At 40.9% G+C, this 21,314-nt stretch overlaps 1 protein-coding gene across 1 annotated transcript in view; it reads left to right on the top strand.

The window, feature by feature from the left end:
• Positions 1-21,314, top strand: part of MYO3B (myosin IIIB) — a 429,858-nt gene that overhangs the window by 226,110 nt on the left and 182,434 nt on the right. Inside the window, exons 18-23 of the mRNA XM_087434928.1 lie at positions 778-904; positions 1,696-1,906; positions 2,735-2,882; positions 4,158-4,311; positions 5,509-5,597; positions 7,330-7,459. Of these exons, the coding sequence (XP_087291054.1) occupies positions 778-904; positions 1,696-1,906; positions 2,735-2,882; positions 4,158-4,311; positions 5,509-5,597; positions 7,330-7,459 (859 nt within the window). The remainder of the gene's footprint in view (positions 1-777; positions 905-1,695; positions 1,907-2,734; positions 2,883-4,157; positions 4,312-5,508; positions 5,598-7,329; positions 7,460-21,314) is intronic.

Genomic DNA, 21,314 nt, shown 5'->3' on the forward strand with positions numbered 1-21,314 from the left:
TCACCTCGTTAGCACAGACTCAGGTAGGGTTGAAACAGGCTTATTATGAATAATAAAGGACATCTCTCTCATCCCTTTCACTCAGAAAATTCTAAGGGTTTTGGGTGCTCTTGTGCCAGAAATTGGTATCAATACCAAATATGTATATTTCTTATTATATCACGATATCACAGATAACTTCCAGTGAGTCTTTCAAAATATTGCTCGACCTCATTTATAACTATATAATCCCTCATTTAACTTCAAAGTGTTCTAATGACCATCAGTGAATGCCCTGCCAACTATTTCATAAAAGCTATATTCAAAAGAGGTTAAGGAAACATCTCCTCTCTTGTTTTGACGAAAGAACCACACCTGAATTTGGGAGCTGGTTTTAGTTAGGGTAAAAGGCTAAAAGTGGCTTAAAGAACAAAGATCAGTTCTCTCTTATATAAGCATTCCAAGGTAAGAGGTTCAGGTTGCAGAGTAACTGTGTTCCATGCAATCATTGGTCTCTGGCATCCTAATCAATGGCGTGGTTGAAGCTGGGTTGCTGGAAAGAAAGCAAGGAGGAGGCATGCTGTCTTCCGTAGGCCAGGCCCAGAATTGGTCCACATCATTCCACTTGCTCCTTGGTAAGGCCACCCCTGACTGTGAGGGAGGTTAAGAAATTTGTGTGCCCTTGAAAAGGGGGACGATGGACTTGGGTGGACAACCAGTAGTTTCCACCACAGTACTAGTGGTTCATTAGCCTGATTAGCAATCACCTTCAAACATGGTTCTTGATGTCCTTTTCAGGAGGTGCACTCAGTGTACAGAATTTTGGCTGGAATTTTGAATATTGGAAACATTGAGTTTGCAGCTATTTCCTCTCAACATCAAACTGATAAAAGTGAGGTGCCCAATGCTGAAGCTTTGGAAAACGGTAATTATTTGATGCCTGTGCACTGTGTTGTCAGAGTACATGTTTCTTTCACTTTGGTAGTTTTTCAAGACTCTGTAAAATATATTGAGGCTGTTGCTGGCTCTTCTGCCGGCACTCGGTGTTTTCACTAACCAGTATTTCCCAAAGACATCTTGCAGAACACCAGTGTTCTTTCCATAAGCTGCAAATAGGTGTTCTGCAGAAAAGAATTCCGCGGCGGGTAACTTTGGGCAGTGGTTCTCAATAGTGGCTGCTTTTGAAAATCATCTACAAATTTTTGAAAAAAATAGAAGAGGTTGGACTCTGAATCCACTGAATCAGCATCTGCAGAGTAGAAAGCAGGCACCTATCTATTTTTAAGATTCACAGGTACTAATGAGGGCATAAGGAATAAGAATCCTGAGTTAGAAAACAACTAATTTAAATAAAGTAAACACTTTTTGTGTTAAACTGCAGCACTTTTTATGGCCTTTATTATATTAATGTGCTTTGTGACTCTCTAAGAGGAGACTATAGTCTCCAGCAATTGGTCCAACATTTGACCAAAGACCACCTCCACCTCCTCCCACTTTTTTTCATCTAACCAGTAAAGAGCTTTCAGAACAGTTTGGGAGAAACTGTGTCAATCTGAATGCTTCTTGGGGTTAGGGACCTGGCTTGTTTATCTTTGACTCTGAAGTGCCAAGGATAGAGCCTGGCACATAGTAGATGTTGAATAAATGATGGGTGGCTGCTAGCTGAATGGGTAGATAGATGATTACATTCTCCAGTATCCTTGCTCTTTGTTCCAGCTGCCTCTGTTCTCTGCATCAGTCCCGAAGAGCTCCAGGAGGCACTCACCTCATACTGTGTGGTCACCCGGGGCGAGACTATCATCCGCACCAACACCGTTGACAGGGCTGCGGACGTCCGAGATGCCATGTCCAAAGCCCTGTATGGGAGGCTCTTCAGCTGGATTGTAAATCGCATCAATACACTCCTGGAGCCTGAAAAAAACATTTGGCAAGTTCCCCCAGGGAGCAGGGGCCTCAGGAGAGCTGTCATCGACCCCGGTGTCTCTTAGAGTTTGCAAGAGGAAGCTTTTGGTCCTCTCTTGGGTTTTCTTTAGCGAAGCTCTCATGCCTTCTTCTTTCAAAGACACAGTAGGATCCAGAAGAGCTGAAGTGTTTATACCTGAAAGGCACATGATTGACAGAGCCATTATAGTGTAGTGCTTAAGAAAACAGGCTTGGCTGGGGGCTGGACCAACTGGGTTCACATTCAAGCTCTACAGCTTAATGAGCTGCATGTTCTAAGTCATGGTTTTCTCATTGGTAAAATGAGGATAATAATATTCTCCCCATAGTGTTGCTTTTAAAATCAACTGAGACACTTCATAGAAAGTTTTAAAGCACAGTATCTTACATTATTACTGCTACTACTTTTTCTTTCCTAAGCGTTAGTGGTTTCTGTATTGTGGAAGAATTGACAACATCACATTCAAAATAGTGTTCTTCCAATTAAGCTTTGTGGGTGGGAAGGTGGGAGAATAAATGAGCAGCAGCTCCAGCCCCTTCAAACAGAGTGGTTCTTCTTTAATCTCTCTCTATATGGAGCTTCTGAGTAAGATTTTAAAGGATTCTACTGCTTTAAAAAAGAAATTGGAAATACTGTTGAAGACTAAAGGAACGAAAGGCTTAAGACATAAACTGTTTCTTCCCTTAGAGGCGGCAGGATGCTGCTTTCCACGAGTGGGTATATGTATTAATAAGGCCTCGGGCACATGTGTTCTCATTGTCCTGAGTTGGATGTTTCCTCCCCTAAAGGGTTTTCTTCTTCTCTCTCATGCAGCAGTGCAGTCAATGGTATGAATGTGGGGATCTTGGATATTTTTGGATTTGAGAACTTTCAGAGAAATTCATTTGAGCAGCTCTGCATAAATATCGCCAATGAGCAAATCCAGTACTATTTCAATCAGCATGTTTTTGCTCTTGAGCAGGTAATAATGAACTCTGAAGTCACTAAACCTGATGGAAGGGGGGGTGTCTTTAGGCTGCCCCAATTTGAAGCAGAAACCCTGTTAGTTAGACAAACAGGTAAAAGGCTCTAAAGAAAAAAACCACTGGTGTGTCAGTTTTGTCAAAATAAAGTCTAAATTAAGTCTGAAAAAAAGAGGTCTTGATTTCTGCGGAAAGGTACATTTCCTCTCGAGTGCAGCTGGTGACAAGCCAATTATTTTAATATTGCTTCCAAACTGTTTCATGTGTATTGCCCAAAATGCTGCATTCTCTTCTACTTTATTTAACTAAAAATATCTATTATTGTGTCTAAAATGACACAAGATGATCTTGAATTCAGGACATGGGTTCTTGTTGTTTTCGACAGTGGTTCTCAACACTGGCTATGTAACTCCCAAACTGGCCATCCCCATCCCCTGTCTTCTGCACACCAGAACCCCCAGGATCTAGAGGGGTGTCTCCAGGGAAGAGTAAGATATGTTCTTGGTTTTCTCAAAATGGAAGTCTTTCCCCTATGAGTTTGATGGTTAATAAAACAGGGTGTGAAGCTAGCAGATTTAAGGCCCTTCTCCTCCACCCCACCCCCTAACCCAACCCCAAGACTCTTCTGTATGAAGTAGTTGCAATAATGAAACATTCTGACCAAGCTTTTTGTTTTAACACAAGAGTGAGGACACAAACTATTCTGTGATTAGATAAACACAGAGACATGGAGTTAAAATACCAGCAATAGTTTTATCACTGGAGCTGGATAAATGTGTATTGCATTCCTCTCTCTGCCCGCCCTGCACAAAACTCGACTTTTTTTCAGTCCACCTTCCTTCCATTTATTTCCCTGGGAAATATGGAGTTTTTCTAGTTTTTCAGTCCAAGATGATTCCCTTGCAGAATCCTTTGCAGAAGATAGAAGTTTCCTGGTGTAAACCGTACTTGTCACCAAGATAAATTTTTTTTCAATTTCTCTTCCTCTCTACATCCGTTTATAAATTATGAGTTACCAAGTTGGTGTTTGGGAGATGGAGAGCTATCCCTTCTTTTGCTGGCTTCAGCTGCCTGCCACAGGCCACCCGTAGGTCAGACTTAAACCCAAAGCTTCAACAGTGTTATATGCACAAGAATACTTTCCTACTCATAAAACACACCCTGTTTTCCACACGCGTTCAGTGCTGCCAGACACAGAAAGTGCATGCTAAAGCAATCTGGTTGTGCCTAGGTCAGTTTTGGGCTGGAGAAACTCACAATCCCTTTCCTTCCAGATGGAATATCAGAATGAGGGCATTGAGGCTACACCCGTGGAGTATGAGGACAATCGCCCACTCTTGGATATGTTCCTCCAGAAACCCCTGGGACTGCTTGCACTTTTGGATGAGGAAAGTCAGTTTCCCCAAGCAACTGATCAGACCCTAGTTGGTGGGTAACTTTTGGAAAAGACATGGATGCTCAGAAGAGAACTTGCCTCATGTCATCAAATGAGCGTGGTTTAAATAAATCTATCCTGCGTGTTTTGGCCACCCAGTGGGTTATGAAAGTATAGACCCTGCTTTTAATGAGTTGAAATGTTCAGCAACTGTCCTGGTAGAATTTGTGTCTTAAAGCAAACCCACCACCATCTCTCAAAGCCTGTTCACTTTCCTATTTATGCAAATGGAAATACTATTACTCTATATCAGTATCACTTTTACACCTTTTTCTTTATTTCCCCTAACCAATACTTGCTTTTTCTCCTTTTCATAGCCTTCTGTCATATCTCTGCCTGGACCCCCATCAACCTCTAGTCCAAGTTTGTATAAAAGCCTCATCTGGTATCCTGGCTACCAGGCTCATAGTCTTCCCCTCTACCATGGACATCCCAGCTAATTTAGGTTTTCTAAAGCCACCTTTTCGTTCTACTGGTATCTGTGGGATAATGAGTAGATGCCTCCTCCTGGCGTTAAAGGCCCTCTGTACTTTACCCCTGTTCCTCTTGACCTCCTTTTGCTCAAATCCAGTGTTGCACATGACACTGTCCTTCACTTAGATTGTGAGATGCTTGGGGCAGCAAAGCCCCAATCCTCGCATGCCTTTAGTACTTAGCATGGTTCCTCACACAGAGTAGGCTCTCAATCACAAGTACAATGGCAAAATTGTTTGTTGAGGGAGCAGCAGAAAGTTTCAAGCCTTTTCCCCAGATGGAAAATTGATTTGTGGGAGAGATTCACTTCTAGAAGTTGAGATTGTCACCTTCAGTGGTTCCTCTTATCTATAAAGTTGTTACAAGTCGCCAAGGTGTTTAAACTGGTGCTTTTTGGCTTCCATGTCTTTATGGTTCTAAAGCTAGTTGGCTGAACTACTGGTGTCGTCAGTGTTCATGCTAGGAGTTCTTAGAGAGAGCAGAGCATGAGATCTTAGGGTACAGCCTGACACTAAAAACAACATGAAACAACTGAATGAGGACTCAATTGTAAATGCCCACCTTACAGGGGATCTTTCTCCACCATTGTACATACAATGATAATATCAGGCTACTCAAAGCCCTTATTTTGTGTCACTCATGGCTGGAAGAGCACATTTTTGTTTGAAAGGGCAAACAATTCATGTTGTAACTTTTAAATGTGAAAATCCACACAGATAAATTTGAAGATAATCTACGATGCAAATACTTCTGGAGGCCCAAAGGAGTAGAGCTGTGCTTTGGAATTCAGCACTATGCTGGAAAGGTGAGGCAAGTGTGAGTTATTAAACCTGAATTTGACAAGGGGTAAGTGTCTATATTACCCTGTCTGAGCCGCTCACAAAATTGCTTGCAGATTTCTTTCTCCTTTTAATTCTTCCTGAACACCTAATCATAATTCCCAAACTTCCTCAGTGGTGCCGCTCACAGAAAGTTGCCCCTGGCAAAGAAGCAATTTCTCGCTGGGGTGGCCCACAGAACCACCATCTGCTTCTCACCTGAGGTGTGGCCCAGAAATGACAGCTCTCCAGAAAGAAAACATATTATAGCTTTTGCAGTGTTTAGCGGTGAATGTTCACATTCTAAAGTCATTTGGAGATGTGTAGGTAATGGAGAAGGGTTAATATCACAGTGGGGCTCAATTTTTAGCACTTTATGTATATGTCTACAGGGCACCAAAAATGTCTAGATGAAAAGGAAAAAAAATTTCACTTCATCATCCAGATGTTAAGCTTTTACAACATTAACTGAAATTTCCACCTTTCATATATTATTCCTCAGTCTCAATTTCAGGTTCCTGAAGCAGATTAGTGACTGATTCAGGAAATTCTCTAGTCCTGTAGCCAACAACTCATTGCTTGAGTAACTCTCAAAGGAGCCATTTGAATTGTGGCTAATTGGTTCCGGTGGGGTCTGCTAAGACCTTGGTTCCAGAAAATGGATAGGAGTTCAATAGAAGGCATTTGGATTATTTCGTTGATTTAATATTTATCAAAATTATTTTTCACATTCATATCATGACATTGAAATTAATTTTGCCCAACTGGAAGTTGGTTGAAAGGCAGTTCTAACACAAGTAAAGGGGATTGTTTTTCTCTCCATGTAGTGTATGGTATCTATTTCGGATCTTCATTAGAAATTGCAATCCCGTTTTTACCCCTAAATGCTTCATTTGCCTTAGCGTTGATGTCTGACTGCATATTAATCTCCTCCACGTCTGAGGTACTCGCATCTACCCTGATCCCCGCCCCCATTCTCCTCGTCTGCCTCCCTTTCCTGTCCCGTTCCTCACACTTCTCTTTCCATCTCTCTGTCCTTTTACACCTGTTTCCTACCCACCCCTTTTCCTCCTTTTTCCCTCTTCTTCTTTCTTAATTTTAAGGGAAAAAAGGATCCTTTTCTCCCTGGGTTCTGTGTCTTTTCCTGAATTCATTTGCCACTTAATGCTTATTTCTCTGGAGTAGTCCTTAAAATTTCTCTGACCTGGATCCCCTCTGTTCTGCGAACTTCTCAGCTCAGCATCCCTGAACACTCCCTTGGGTCCTGTGAGTACCTTGGGTAGCAGTGAGAGTACAGTGGGTATAAGCATGGAGCCAAACTGCCTGGGTTTTGATGTCTGCCCACCACTTGTGAAATGTGTGACCATAGGCCTCTCTCTAAGCCTCTGTTTACCCTCTAGTAAAATGGAGATAATAATAGTGTTTACCTCGTAGGATGGATGCTTTACATACAGTGAGTGCCCAATATATTTCCATAATTATTCTGATGTGATATAGCTTTGCTATGACTCTTTTCTTCAACTGAACAAGAAGTTAAAATAAACTGGCCTGTCAAAAATTACAACTTTTTCCCCTTATCTGGTGGTCTGGATTTAAATCATGGCTGTGTCAGGATGAATTCTATATGGAGGTCAATTAACGACTGACCTCAGACAACTTGCCACTGTCACCAACAGTGGACAGTATTGGCTAACTTGCGATTTGCTATTCGTGTTGCAGGTATTATATGATGCTTCTGGGGTTCTTGAGAAAAACAGAGACACTCTCCCTGCCGATGTGGTTGTAGTCCTGAGAACGTCGGGAAACAAGCTTCTTCAGCAACTCTTCTCAATCCCTTTGACCAAAACAGGTACTTGGAACCCCCCTGACAGCCCTGGGCCAGATGCTTCTATAAGCCCTGCTGGGATTTTCCAGTTAGGGTCTAAATACTGCCAGGGCTACACTACTAACATTTTGAACTTTAAGCAGGAGCAAAGGTCTATCCAACTAAGTTCAAAAAAAGGAAAGTGATTATTTCTTTTGCAATTTAATTGCACAGCATCAGTATATATATACATGTGTACACACACACACACACACATACATATTTTCCATAACATCAACTCTTAGACTTCTCATTTTCCCTGCCTGCCTCTTTTCATTCTTTCATTTCCAAAACCATGTGTTATCAATTCGTGCTGAACACTCTAGGGTGGTCTCAGTTTACCTAGAATTATTGGGTAGATTATTTCTATTCATGTGTGATGCCAAGTGAAAGGAGGGTGGTGAGTCAAAGGTCATCCAATCATGGGGTCCTCAGAGGTCGCCTGGTCCAACTTTCCCACCCAATTGTCAACCCACCCCACCACTCTCCTAACCAACTAGGAACAGGTCCATCACTGGCCTACGTACACAGCCTTCACCTACTTACAGTCAACTTCTGTTTAGTTGCTTAGTCAGTCTTCATGCCAGAAAGCCGGAAACCAGGGCCGAAGAATGGAACTTCCTGGTCTTTGCTGTTTTGCCAAATTGGTTCTAATTGTGTCAAGCTCCTTTGATTTACCTGGGATTCTGCTGCCTTTGTCTGGGCAGCCAATTTGATCTTCTTACGGCTTTCCTTTCAAGGAAAGGAAACAGCTGTGGTGTCTGGAAACAGCTGTGGGTATGCTTTTAAGAAAGGAGGGGGAAACCTCTTTATCGTTGTTCATAATTCCCTTTTCTTTCTTCCCACATCTCTCTTGAAATTATTGGCACCGAAGTCTAGCGTGGGGCCTTTGCATGCTAAAAAAGAGTGCCTGCCAGGTCTGATTTTTAGCAACATGTGAAGGAATGAAAATCTTGGCCAGGAAAAAAGCCACAGTCTATAACCTTTGCTTCAACTTAACTTGGATGGAAAGTTGAAACCAGATTCTTAACTTTCTTTAACGTGCTCCTTTAAACAAAAATAGTAGAGTGCCCATCAGAATGCTGCCCTACAGCTTCCTCTCCAGACTTCCTTTGGGCACAGCCAGGATTTGATTTATTATCGACTCCTGGGAGAGCGTGGGCAGGTCTGGGCAGGGAAATGCTGCCTCAACAGACACTCATCAGGCGACTTCTGTACAGAAGCAAAGACAAGGCCATTATTGATAGGAGACATACTCTTTGAAATGAAATATATACAAATGATTTGTCAGCTGGCATTTACACTCTCCCATAAGTAAGAGTAACGACTTGTCAAATCTGTTCACAACTTTGCAATTGACAGTTACTCAACTTTTGGCAAAATAAAAACAATTTCAGAGCCTTGGCCACTAGGTGGCGTTATGCAAGCAGTCAGGCTCCACAGCCAGCCTTGTGTTTGCCCTTGATCGCCTAACCAAGGGAGGAACAGGAACAAAGAGATAGCCTCCCCTTCTTCTTCCTTTTTTTTTTTTTGGCTTTCCTCTTGTCTTGTAACTCTGAATCGTGCCCTGAAACTGCGCTCCACACTACCTGGAGGAAACAAAAGTGAAAAATAAGACGAGAAACAAACATGTTTTCCTGACAAGCTTCCTTGTATTCCTGAGTCTTTTGTTATGCATAATAATTTCTTTTGAAATCCTAAGCTTAATTTTCTCCATACTTTGAGTATAATTAAGATGCCACGAGTACACATCAAAACTAATAAGCATAAATCTGTTTTCTTTTTCTGAAATTATTTATGTAAAAATGCCTTCAATCAACAAACATTTATAGAAGAGCTTCTAATAATAAGGCACTGTTCAGGCAGCAAAGGGGATATATAGATAAAAATAGTATGGCCCTGCCCTAAAGCAACTGGAACTTTCTTTCACTTTCACTTTCTCTCTAAAATTGGGCACTAATTTATCTCCTTATGACGATGTTTGCCCTCAAACCTCAGTTCTAAAGAGATTGTACATCCTGTGTTGAAGTTCAGAATGTTAATTAAGCTTATAAATTTTAAAACATTCATATTCTATATTTTTAGGTTTTATTATATTATAGCCTTTGAAGGTGGGAAAACCTTACTGGATAGAAATAGGTGGTGCTGTTTTTGCTGAAATTGCAAATACTTGTTTTAGGCATATGCCCCTTATGAAGGTAGATGTGCTGTACATCTCAGCATTCTGGCTGGAAGCAAGGTCCCACACATCCTAGCATTTTGGAAAAGAATATGCTGATATTTTTCGGTGCACAAGAAACCTTTTTTGTTTTGGTCATTTTTATTTTTATTTATCCTGCATCAAACCCTTAAATAATTGTTTTATTAAAATTAAATGGAGTGCTAGTTCAGTGAGCATGGATATTATAAGCAATTACTTTACAAACCTCTTTTGGAGGATGAACTACAGGGAAGAAGGAAAAACGTCAAAGTTGGGAAGTCTAGGAGGCTATTAGCTCCAAATTTAAAAAAGATGTCCAGTGTTGGACTCCTCACTTTTGAGAAGTGAGACCCCTACAGGATGTTGGCAATGCTCTGGTTTCTCGTCTTGGTGGCGGTTACATGGATGTTTGCTTTATAATATTCATTATGCTCTACGTTCATGTTTTGTACACATTTCTGTACATGCATTCTATTTCACAATAGTACTTTTATTTTCCAAGAAAATAGAGAAGACATCTTAAAATGCAAAGAAAACTTTAATTTCTTTGTCTAAGATTTCCTGTCCAGTTAAGTTGAGGTTTCCTTGTAGTTAGACTGCTGCCGTCATTTGCTTCCAAACGCAGGTGTCAGAGAGCCTCCGGCTGACACTCCTGGCTTTTTAAGTCAGCCTCCTCTCTGGGCTGCTGGGCAGGTGACAATCCCTTCACTAGTGGATAACAAACAGAACTGTTGGTCCTTGGTTTAATCTCTTATCAAGGTTGAGAGGATTAACCTCTGTGTGTGTTTGTGTAAACCCATAATATAAAATTAGAGAGAATAATCCAATTGACATTTTCCTATTTCTTGTACTTACCTTCCTGTTCACGTTGAAATCCCAAAATAATGAAAAGGTTAAAAAACATAGGGAGTGGAATCATGAAGCCCAGGGTCATCAGGAAATAGGGCTCCTTCCAGGTTTCTGCAGCCCCCTTGCCTTCTGCTGGCACACAGCTGCATCTGGTAGTGGAGACGCCTATGCCTGAGGGGCACATGCTCATTCCAAGATACTCAGTGACCATCAGGTAAACAGAGGCAGCCACAGTCAATATAGATTCTCTCTGTTCCTCTCTCATACTTGGGGGACCACTCTTTTGCCTGTAGATGGGCCACTTCAGATATGATGACATTTTCCTTATAATCTTGCCTATTGATAAGAAGTTCTCTGAAGATTTTATGTGTGAAAATTTGATGTGGCAGCAACACTGCTGTCTAAGCCTTCAGCTGGGATTTTTGAAAACTTAATGATCTGGGTAGAAAAATATTAAAAGGAAAGATGTTATAACAAGGTTTTATGGCATATTTTCCTGTTTGGGGAATGTTCCACTTGCTACTAGTAAACCAGAGAAAAGTTCAAAAGGCTCAGGGGAGGAAAGAGAAGAGGAGGTTTCAAAAGAAACTTGAAAAATCCATTTCTGTCTTTAAATCATGAATTCTGACTTCCATATAGTAGTTTGGGGTTTTAAAGGAGTTAGGAACTTGAGAGAAACTAGAAAAAACAAGAGTAGCACCAGAGAGAACATTCTCTGAGCCCCAAAGTCTGGGTTTGCTTCAGAATCTAGAACTGAGTTTTGCTCCATTGCCTTCCTCTGTCCAGACTCTCAGGTCTCTCCCTTGGAATTTGATTTGCAGTAAAAACCAACAGTTTCTCTATCTTGACTTCCACTGGCTCCTCCTTTTATTTGGATGGGGAGGGGGCCAAGATGAGCCCCCACGTTATATCTGTAAAGCACTATAACGCCTTCACTGCTAAAATATTTGCCATTAATTGTCTGTTCCTGATTCTATAACTCTCAAAATTCAGCATCAAGCTCTTAAGAGGATACTTTAGGTAACCATCTCGCAGAGCTTTCATTTTCCCCTTAAGGCTGCTTCTCCATCCTGGCAGTTCAGCAAATGGGTCTGGCAGTATGAACTGACTCTAAGTGACAAAGTTCCAGGGTCCCAGCCAGACATGGACAGTGCTCAGCTCCTCCTGAAACGGAGGCTCTAATGAGCCAACCCTGCCAGGGAGCCCTGGGGAGTGAGTACTTCCTCACACAGAGGCCTGTCTCTTTCTATGTAATTTGAGAGTGCATTTCAGTCAATAGATAATTCTATATTCAGCGTCTATCTAGATATGGTGCTATGCATAAGTGCTTTCTAGAAGGAATAAAAGAAAATCCAGCCAGAACAGTCAGGGACAGATATTCCCAAATCATAAAAGGTATAAAGGATGCACAAAAAATGTAAATTCTGAACAGGCATGTAAATCAAATGGCAGCAATATAAGCACTATGTCTAGACAAGTAAAAATAGAAGGAAAAGTCATGGACACATCAGGGTCAACATGGAGAAAGACTTCTTTTAACTAAGAAAGCCTTCTTAGTAGAGATTTTTTTTTTTTTGAGTATGAGACTGGAGAAAATTGAGCAGTCTAGGAGCAATGAGGCATTCTAAGCCAGGGTCTACAGCACTGGAAAGGAGAGGGAGGTAGAAGTGGGATGATTAAGTGAATAGGACTTGAGGAAAGGACTCAAGGCAGAGCGGGGGTAGCAAGGTGGGTAAACAATGGCAGGCTGCTGAGCTGAGGATGGGCTCCTGATGCTGATCTGAAACACTGTGGGCGGTAGGGTGGGCTCTTGGAGAACAGCTTCAGAGTGAGAAAGGAAAACTCGAGCAGGGGTGTTAAAGACTGACTAGGGAGAACCAGGGTGTACCCAAGGAGTCTGTGTGGAGCTGTGTGAATAGATGCTCCATAAATACTTGTACATTCCACATTCAGATCTAGCATCCATTTTAAGTTAACTTTTGTGAAAGGTGTGAGGTTGAGGTTCATTTTTTTTTCATGAGTATGTCCAGTTGTTCCTAAACCGTTTATTGAAATGACTATCCTTTCTCCTTTGAATTGCTTTAGCATTTATCAAAAATCAATTGGTGGTGGCCAGCCCGGTGGCGCAAGCTGTTAAGCGCACCCGTTCCGCTGCGGTGGCCCGGGGTTTGCCGGTTCGGATCCCGGGCGCGCACCAACGCACTGCTTGTCAAGCCATGCTGTGTCCCAGGGCCAGTCTTTCTCAGCAAAAAAAGAGGAGGATTGGCAGATGTTAGCTCAGGGCCGATATTCCTCACACACACACAAAAATAAATAAATAAAGTAATAATAATAAAAAAAATACTAAATACCTTAAAAAAAAATCAATTGGTTATATTCGTGTGGGTCTGTTTCATTGATCTATGTATTTACTCTTCACCAGTATCACACTGTCCTCACTATTGTAGCTTTATAATAAGTCTTAAAATCAGGTAGTGTGATTCCTCCAACTTCATTCTTATTTTTCAAAATTGTTGTGGCTATTCCAGTTCCTCTGCCTTTCCATATAAATTTTTAAAGCAGCTTGTCTATATCTACAAAAAATCCAGCTGGGATTTTAATTGGAACTGCATGAAATCTGTAGATCAATTTGGGAAGAATTGACATCTTTACTACGTTGAATCTTTCAGTCCACGAACACGGTATGTCTATTTATTTGGATCTTCTATTTCTTTAATCAGTATTTTGATTTTAGCATATAGATCCTGTACATGTTTTGTTGGATTTATACCTAAGTATTTCAATTTTTGGTACTAATCTAAATTTTTTTTATTTTGGTTTTCAATTGTTCAATGCTAGGATATAGCAATACCATTGATTTTTGTGAATTGACCTTGTCTTCCACAACCTTGCTAAACTCATTCATTAGTTCTAGGAGTCTTGGTTTGTTTTTGTTTTTGTAGATTCCTAGGGATTTTCTACATAGACAGTCATATTGTCTGTAAATAACCCTTTTATTTTTCTTTCCAATCTTATGCCATTTATTTCTTTCTCTTGCCTTATTGCACTGGCTAGGCCTTCCCATATAATGCTGAATAGAACTGGTGAGAGGAGACATTCTTGCTTTGCTCCTGCTCTTGGGGGGAAAGCATTTAGTCTTTTACCATTAAGTATGATGTTAGCTGTAGGTTTTATGTAGGTGCCCTTGCACTTGCTATTCGCTCTATCTGGAACATTTTCCCCCAAGACATACCTATGGCTAGCTTCTTCACTTTCTTCAGGTCTTTTCTACAAATCTACTTTTCCTGGCTACTCTAGTAAATTTCAACCTACTCACTATTTGGTATTCCCATTTGCTGTTTTATTTTTCTCCTTAGCACTTATCATGACCTTATATTCTGTATACACTTCACTTATTTTTTTGTTTATTGTCTATCTCCCTCCACTGTAACGTAAGTTCCAAGATGGCAGGGATTTTTGTCTGGTTTGTCTGTTCCTGTATCCTCAAAGCCTTTATAATCCCTGGAATATAGTAGCCAGTCAATACATATTTGCCGAATAATAAATAGATAGATGAACCAAACCTACCCATCCACCTGCATCTGTTCCCATTTTCTGTCTTCCTTCTAATCTAAATGACTGAACTATCCCTGCTCTTATGACAGGCCAGCTCCCCACCTGTCTTCTGCATTCCTTCCCCTCTCACGTTCATGAGGACTTTGATCCTGCAATTATTTCTCCTGTCTTCTGCATCATCTATTTATTCCTCTTAATGTGAGCACTCTCATCAACATAGCATCTTCCATCTTTTTGACTCCTTGTGTGTTGAATTGTCTCCCCTCCAGAAAAGATATGTTGAAGTCCTAACCTCCAGTACACAAGAAAGTGATTTTATTTGGAAATAGGTCTTTATAGAGGTAATCAAGATAAAATTAAGTCATCAAGTAATCCAATATGACTGGTGTCCTTATAAAAAAGGAAAATTTGGACACAGAGACACACACAGGGAGAATGCCACGTGAAGATGAAGGCACAGGACAGGGTGATGTGTCTACAGTGTCTCTTGCCTGATCTCCTAACTAGACTGTTTCTACTCTTGCCTCACATAGCCTAACAGCTAAACTGAGTCTTTTAAAAAATGTAAATCTGATCATGTCACACTCCTACTTAAAGCCTCCAGTGGCCCTTCATCAGCCCTAGAATAAAATCCAAACTCCTTTCCTTTTCTACAAACTCTTACATGATCTATCCCTCACTGCCTGTCTGTCCCCATCTCCTTAAACTTTACCCTTTACTCTCTGTCTTTATTCTGTTCCTCAGATATTCCAAGCCTTTTTCTGACTCTGCACCAGCTGCTCACTCTGCCTGGAACATTCTTTCCCCAGATCTTTACAGGTCTATCTCCAACTTGTGATCCAGAATCCAGCTTGTATGTCACCTCCAAAGAGAGGCCTTCTTTGTCCACCCAGTGGAAAGTAGCCCTGTGCTTCCCCATTCACTTTATTACATCACCCTGTTTAACTGTCTCCATCAGGAGCTGACGTTATCCTGTCTATCTCCATTCTACCTCTCCTCCCCCTCACTCCCCATGCTAGCCTCTAAGCTTCTTCAGAGCAGAGCTGTAATTGGCTCTGTTTATCACAGTATGCCTGGGACCCAGAGCAATGCCCAGTGCATAGTAAGTCCTTAATAAATATTTGTTAAATAACTCGGTAACTCCTGCAAGGTAGAAACTAAAGCTAAATTCCAAGGCTTGATTCCCAGTCTAAAGCTCTGTATCAGTTTACTAGGGCTGCCATAACAAGTGGCTTAAACAAGAGAAATTTATTGTCTCACAATTCTGGAGGCTAGAAGTCCAAGATCAAGATGTTGGCAGGTGTGATTTCTTCTGAGACCTCTCTCCTTGGCTTGCAGATGGCTGCCTTTGCAGTGTCCTCACATGGTCGCCCTTTGGTCTGTGTGTATATTATCTGTGTCCTAATTGCCTCTTCTTATAAGAACACCAGTCGTATTGGATTAGTGCCCACCCATATGACCTCATTTGACCATAATCACCTTTTAATGGCTTTATCTCCAAATGCAGTCATATTCTAAGATATTGGGGATTAGGACTTAAACATATAAATTTTTAGGGAGTTCAACTGAGCCCTTAATAGATCACTAAGAGCTGAGGGAGCTGTTCCGTATGAGCCCCCTTACCTATGGGACATATGGGGGCTACCACCTTTCCCCATAAAGCCAAGAGACCATTGTGACTAGCCAAAGAGAGTTTGCAGCCTTACCCAGTCAGGGAAAGAGAGCTCTGCCCTCTCCCCTTTCCTTCTTCCCTCCTCCTACACCAGAGGAGCTAGCCCAGAGAGGAAGTATGTGAGAGAAGACTCCCTCAAGCCATGGAAGTCATTAATGCAGCCTGGAGGGAAAGGGAGAGTGGGAAAAAGAACCTTGAATTGACATGATATTAAAGGTTAAAAATAAATCAGAATGAATCTTTAAAACCAAAGCCATCTTTAATAACAAAAAATATCTGAAAATCTATGAAATGGGGCTGAAATATGATTAAGGGAGCTGCCATCCTCACTGAAAGATGGGTCAGCATGGGTGGGGGAAGTTACAGGAAAAAATGGAACTGTTTCTTGCTTATCCCCAATGAACTGAGATACCTCAATGTGCTGATTTCATGCACAAAGAACTACAAAGCTTTCTGCCGTTGTGATCCTGGGAGGCTGGCAGGTTCCATCACTAGCTGGTGATTCCTCCCAGCACTGCCTGGAGTGGGTGAGAGACAGATTCTTGTCTTGGGAATAGGGCAAATGACTTTACTAGTGAATTATGGACATAGGAAATGTTAATTACACGGGCTCCTCATCTCCAAGAATCTACAATCAAAGTTGTGCAATTCAGTGCTTTGGTCTACCCAGCTGTGCAGTTCCATCTCATGTAATGATCTTGTCTACCTGACAAGATTGTAAGTTCCGTGAGAACAGGGACCATGTCATCTTTTTCATTTATATACAGAACATCCAGTTGGGACTGTTCATAATACTTCACAGCTCCGTGCCATTACCCATGCTAATTCTGCTTCCTGGAGTTACTTCTGTCCCCTACCCTCATCACCACACCTTCCATCCCTGCCTCTCCTCTCTTCTGCCTTTTAATCCTTTTTTTTCCTCCAAAACTCAGCTCTAGCATCACCTCCTCCGGGAAGTTTTCCATCTGGTTGGGTGGAATTCCTGGCACCACTAGAACTTAAGTTCTGTGAGCACAGGATTTTGTCCATTTAGTTGGCTTCTCTTTCCAGATCCTAGAGAGGCGCTGGCACATAGGAGGTGCTCAGTAGAGTCTGTCTGTCCAGGCAGAGAGTGCAATTTGTGTATGGAATTTCCTGGTAGTCCTGAAAGCACTTGAAGTACATCAGAAATGTGGATCATCCTATGATTTATGCTAGCTGGAAGCCCATGCTAGCTGGAAGCCCATCAGCGTCTGAGATTATTTTAACAAGTTGTGAAATTCAGAGAGAAGAAGCCCCATTTGGAATTCCATATTCTAAATCTACGGGGACTCAGGTACCAGAGAAGCCCAGATGTAATTGCAGTTACATCTGTCATCTGAAATTCATTGCCAGCCCCCTTCCTGGGGTGTAGTGGGCAGGGTGGGGGCTTTTCCAGAAGCAAACAGCACACATGTGATTAAAGGACAGACTGTGCCAGGAAGTACGAAATCCACGTACTTGCTCAGAAATGTGGCCACCCTGGGGGCTCTGGGTGCATGTGTGGCCATGCTGTCTTGCATTACTGCCACAGCCAGTCAGGAGGACCAGTTGAGAGGCCTCTGCTGCCTCTGTGAGGTTCCCTGAGGGATGGCATCCTCTTCTGCCCTTTGACAGCCTGGAGGAGGAGGCAGAGGGTCCTGACAACAGCTGCTCAGCCCCAGGAGAAACTTCACACCTTCCTGCCTCTCCCTTTGTGAGTGGTTTTCAGCCCTTGTCCAGAAGAATCTTTGATTTTCTTTGCTAGGCTTGTTGAGGACAAAATGTGTGTGTGTGGTGTGGTTGTGGGGGTAAGGGAGCATCTCTTGAAATTCTTGTTTTTTGTGTGTTTTTTTCCTCGTATCCCTGAATGCCTTTAGGTTTTGAATTTGTATTCTCCAAGTGCTGTTTTCTTTTTGTTCAAATGTAAGCAGCTTAAATTTTTCTTTCCTTTTTAAAATTCTACCTGCAGTTTCTTCTACTCCATCGGCTGTGTTGGAATAAAGAGCCCTAGACTGTAAGTCAGGAGACAGGCTGAGATCGACCTGGATTGGTACTTTGCATTCGGCAGGTTTAATTCAATCTTCTGAAAGAGCTTCCCATCTTTAAAGTGAGGGATTTGCATGAAGGAGACCCCCTGGATTAAAAGGAACCTTACCGTCAAACAAACAAACCCCTAATAATCTCTGGCCCAAACCTTCAGTCTGGAGTGCTGTGGTTTAAAAGCCCTCACTGGGCTCTCTTTTGTCCTTGGTCTATAGAACCATGCTGTCCTCTACGATGTAAAATGTTCTATTAGCCACATTTAAAAAAATAAAAAGAAACACATTGTCTTAGTCCATTCAGACTGCTATAACAAAACACCATAGGCTGAGTGGCTTATCAACAACAGAAATTTATTTCTCACAGTTCTGGAGGCTGGAAAGTCCAAGCTCAAGGCACTGGCAGATTTGGGGTATAGTGAGAGCCCACTTCTTAGTTCACAGACGATGGTCATCTTTACACTGTCCTCACATGGTGAAGGGGACAAGGGAGCTCTCTGGGGTCCCTTTTATAAGGGCACTGACCCCATTGGTGAGGGCTCCTAATCATCTCCCCAAGGCCCTACCTCCAAGTACCATCACATTGGGGGTTAAGATTTAACATATGAATTTGTGGGTGGGGGTAACATTTTGTCTATAGCATAGGTGAAATTGATTTTAATAATATATCTTTACTCAATATATCAAAAATATTATCATTCAACATAGGATCACTGTAAAAATTATTAATGAGAAAATTTTTATCTCATTTTACTTTTTTTAACTTTTTCTTTCACATTAAGTCTTCGAAAGCTGGTGTGTATTTTATACTTATGGTACATCTCGATTCAGACAATCACATTTCATGTGCTCAGGGGCCACCACATTGAGTAGCGTGGCTATAGAGAATTGCTGCCCTGGCCACGGAAGTGCCTTAATTCTGCTTCCCAAGAGAAGTGCAGACATGCCAAAGATCACTTCTTGCTGGTCCTCCCAAAGAAAATCAATTCTTATTTCTTCATAAAATAATATTTTATTGCATGTAGACTTGACTTCAGACGATTATCCAGTGTGTGAGAGCAGTTACTCTTCTAGACTTGCGGAGTTCCAGCACAAGCTTTTTAAAAGTTCCCTTGACTCTCTTTGCAGAGATAGAAAAGTCCCATAACATCAGTATCAAGAGCAGTGTTTCCCAAAGTGTGTTTCATTAAACACTAGGTTTGTGGGATGTGAAGGGGTATGAGGTGAAAAATCATGGGGAAAACTAATCATGAAAGTCTAGTAAGTGTCATTACTGCAGAAATACCAAGAGATGGCTCTTGTGTATAGGGCTTCTGAAGAAGTAAGATGCTTTTTGTGAAAAGCATCTTGAGAGTCAAGAGTCAAGTGGGACTCACTGAGGCAATGCTGATCAGAGAATTTTTTCCCTGTCTTTCTTTTCCAGGGGAACTTTTCAGTGTGGGTCTTAAATTCACTTCCAAAAGTTCTTCATGCTTTCCTAGCTCTAGGGACCATATTGTTGCTGTATCCTTGAAAAAGAAAAACTAAAGTAAGCTTCAATGATGAGTTGTGATAATGACTCTAATATTGAGATAGTTAGTATCTGTTATGAATCAGATCATCTTTCCCCAACACATTTTAATAGTTCTTTCATAGCTTCTAAATGTGACAGTGAATGTACATTTTATTTTTAAGTGACCACTCAATTTAGAGCCATTTTGTTTTATTTCTTTAATGATCCTGTCAAGTATAGCAAATATGGCAATTTTGATTTTTCAAATGGTCAGAAATGCAAGAAAAATAAATTCTGCTTCTCTTGGCCAGCATCCTTCTCATTCATAGAAAAGAGATATGTTCCCATTTAAGATGAAAGGTTCTTTGCTTCTATTTCATATCTCATATTGGAGAAAAAGTCTCAAGGCCATTTACAGTTTATTAATTCATCCCACTATAAAATCTCTTTGTAATGGGGCTTTCAGGTGATTTCCCCCACGCCGCTTACTAAAAGATAACTCCATGCACTTCAAATCAAATGAATTAGAAACAAAACCATTATAATTATAATTACAATTATAATCTCTCTACCTTGAGATGGATCACAACTTAACATTTTTTTAGGAATTTGGGTCATGTTAATAGAAACTGTATTTTTCTCTTTAGAACACAAGACCAGCTTCTGACAGTCTGGTCTGTATGTTAGAAGCATATAAAAGTTAATCGTTTTGCTCTGGTGCCAGCGTGTTGTGTGCGAAGAGAAGCTGTAAACCACAGCTGTGGAGAGTAACAATTGTGAATTTTACTGGCTTGCACATGTGAGATGTCAGGAAACTAAATAAAATGTCACTTAACTGAACTTGAGAGTTGGAAGTGGCAGAGAGGACCACTAAGATTTTAAGGCTCACATTTAACAGAGTGCTTCCATTCTTTGTGTTTCACAAGGGCAGTTCAAATTACCAAAACCAAATCAACTGTTTTCCAGGTGATTAGCTTTGGCTTAGCCACGACAATAGTGATTTTTGAGTAATCAATGGGATCATGGTGCAGTTGACCTGGTTTGGTGTGTAAATGACCAAGAAATCCACTCATCATCTAAAATCAATTGGGTACAATCAGTTTGGCCAAGCAGCAATCCCTTCAATTACTCAGTGGTCTACCTTGAATATGATCAAAAACCCTGAAATGACCACAAAATCTTTAATTAGGCCATCCCAGTTGATGGGCTCTCTCAGCATTACTGCTCAATGCTCTGCACTGCTGATATCTGACCTTGGACAAGAGACTTGAATACTCTTTGCCTCAGTTTCCTTTCTTTGTGGATTGGGGACACAGGTCACAGGGTTGTCATGTTAAATAACTCATTTCACACGCTTAGTACAGTATCTACTACATGGTAAACATTCAATAAATGTTAGTATTTAAGTATTATTAACTTTTTTCTGATCTAGAGCAGAGTGACAAATAAAGGACAAAATAAGTGAATTTTTCTACATTTATTTCCTTATCACCGATGGATTTTTTTTAAAGACAGTAAATAATATTATACAGTACAATGGATTCTGTTTTTCTCTTTCTTTCTGTTGAGAGTTTGTGATTTCTGTGTTTTAAAAATAGTACCTTAAAAAGATAAACAAGAAAGAATAAAATAAACTCCCAAACATTAAATTCTCAGTTTATTTACTTTATTTTCTAGTCTTCCAACCCAACATTTAATGAGGCTCTAGGCAATAGAAAATTGGATATTATGTTAAATTCTGATTAACTGGATCCCCTAATTAATAATATTTTTGTAAATCTAAATATATATGCTCAAGAGATTGTTACTAAGCTGAGTCAAAACTCTAAATTAAAACTCTTTGGCCAACTAGGACCTCTAAGGTTTCCACGTGGCTCCAATCAAATCCTCTATACCAGCAACATCTGCATCTCCATTCACCACTGAAACTTTGTTAACTATGAATTTAACAGGAACATTTTATTCCCAAAGCTCAAAAAACATTCATCCAGCCCTCCGGATGATGAAACCCAGATACTAAGTAGGCAAGTAAC

This window comes from Ceratotherium simum, chromosome 9 (assembly GCF_057802395.1).
Source record: "Ceratotherium simum simum isolate JZ-2026a chromosome 9, ASM5780239v1, whole genome shotgun sequence".
NCBI lineage: Eukaryota > Metazoa > Chordata > Mammalia > Perissodactyla > Rhinocerotidae > Ceratotherium > Ceratotherium simum.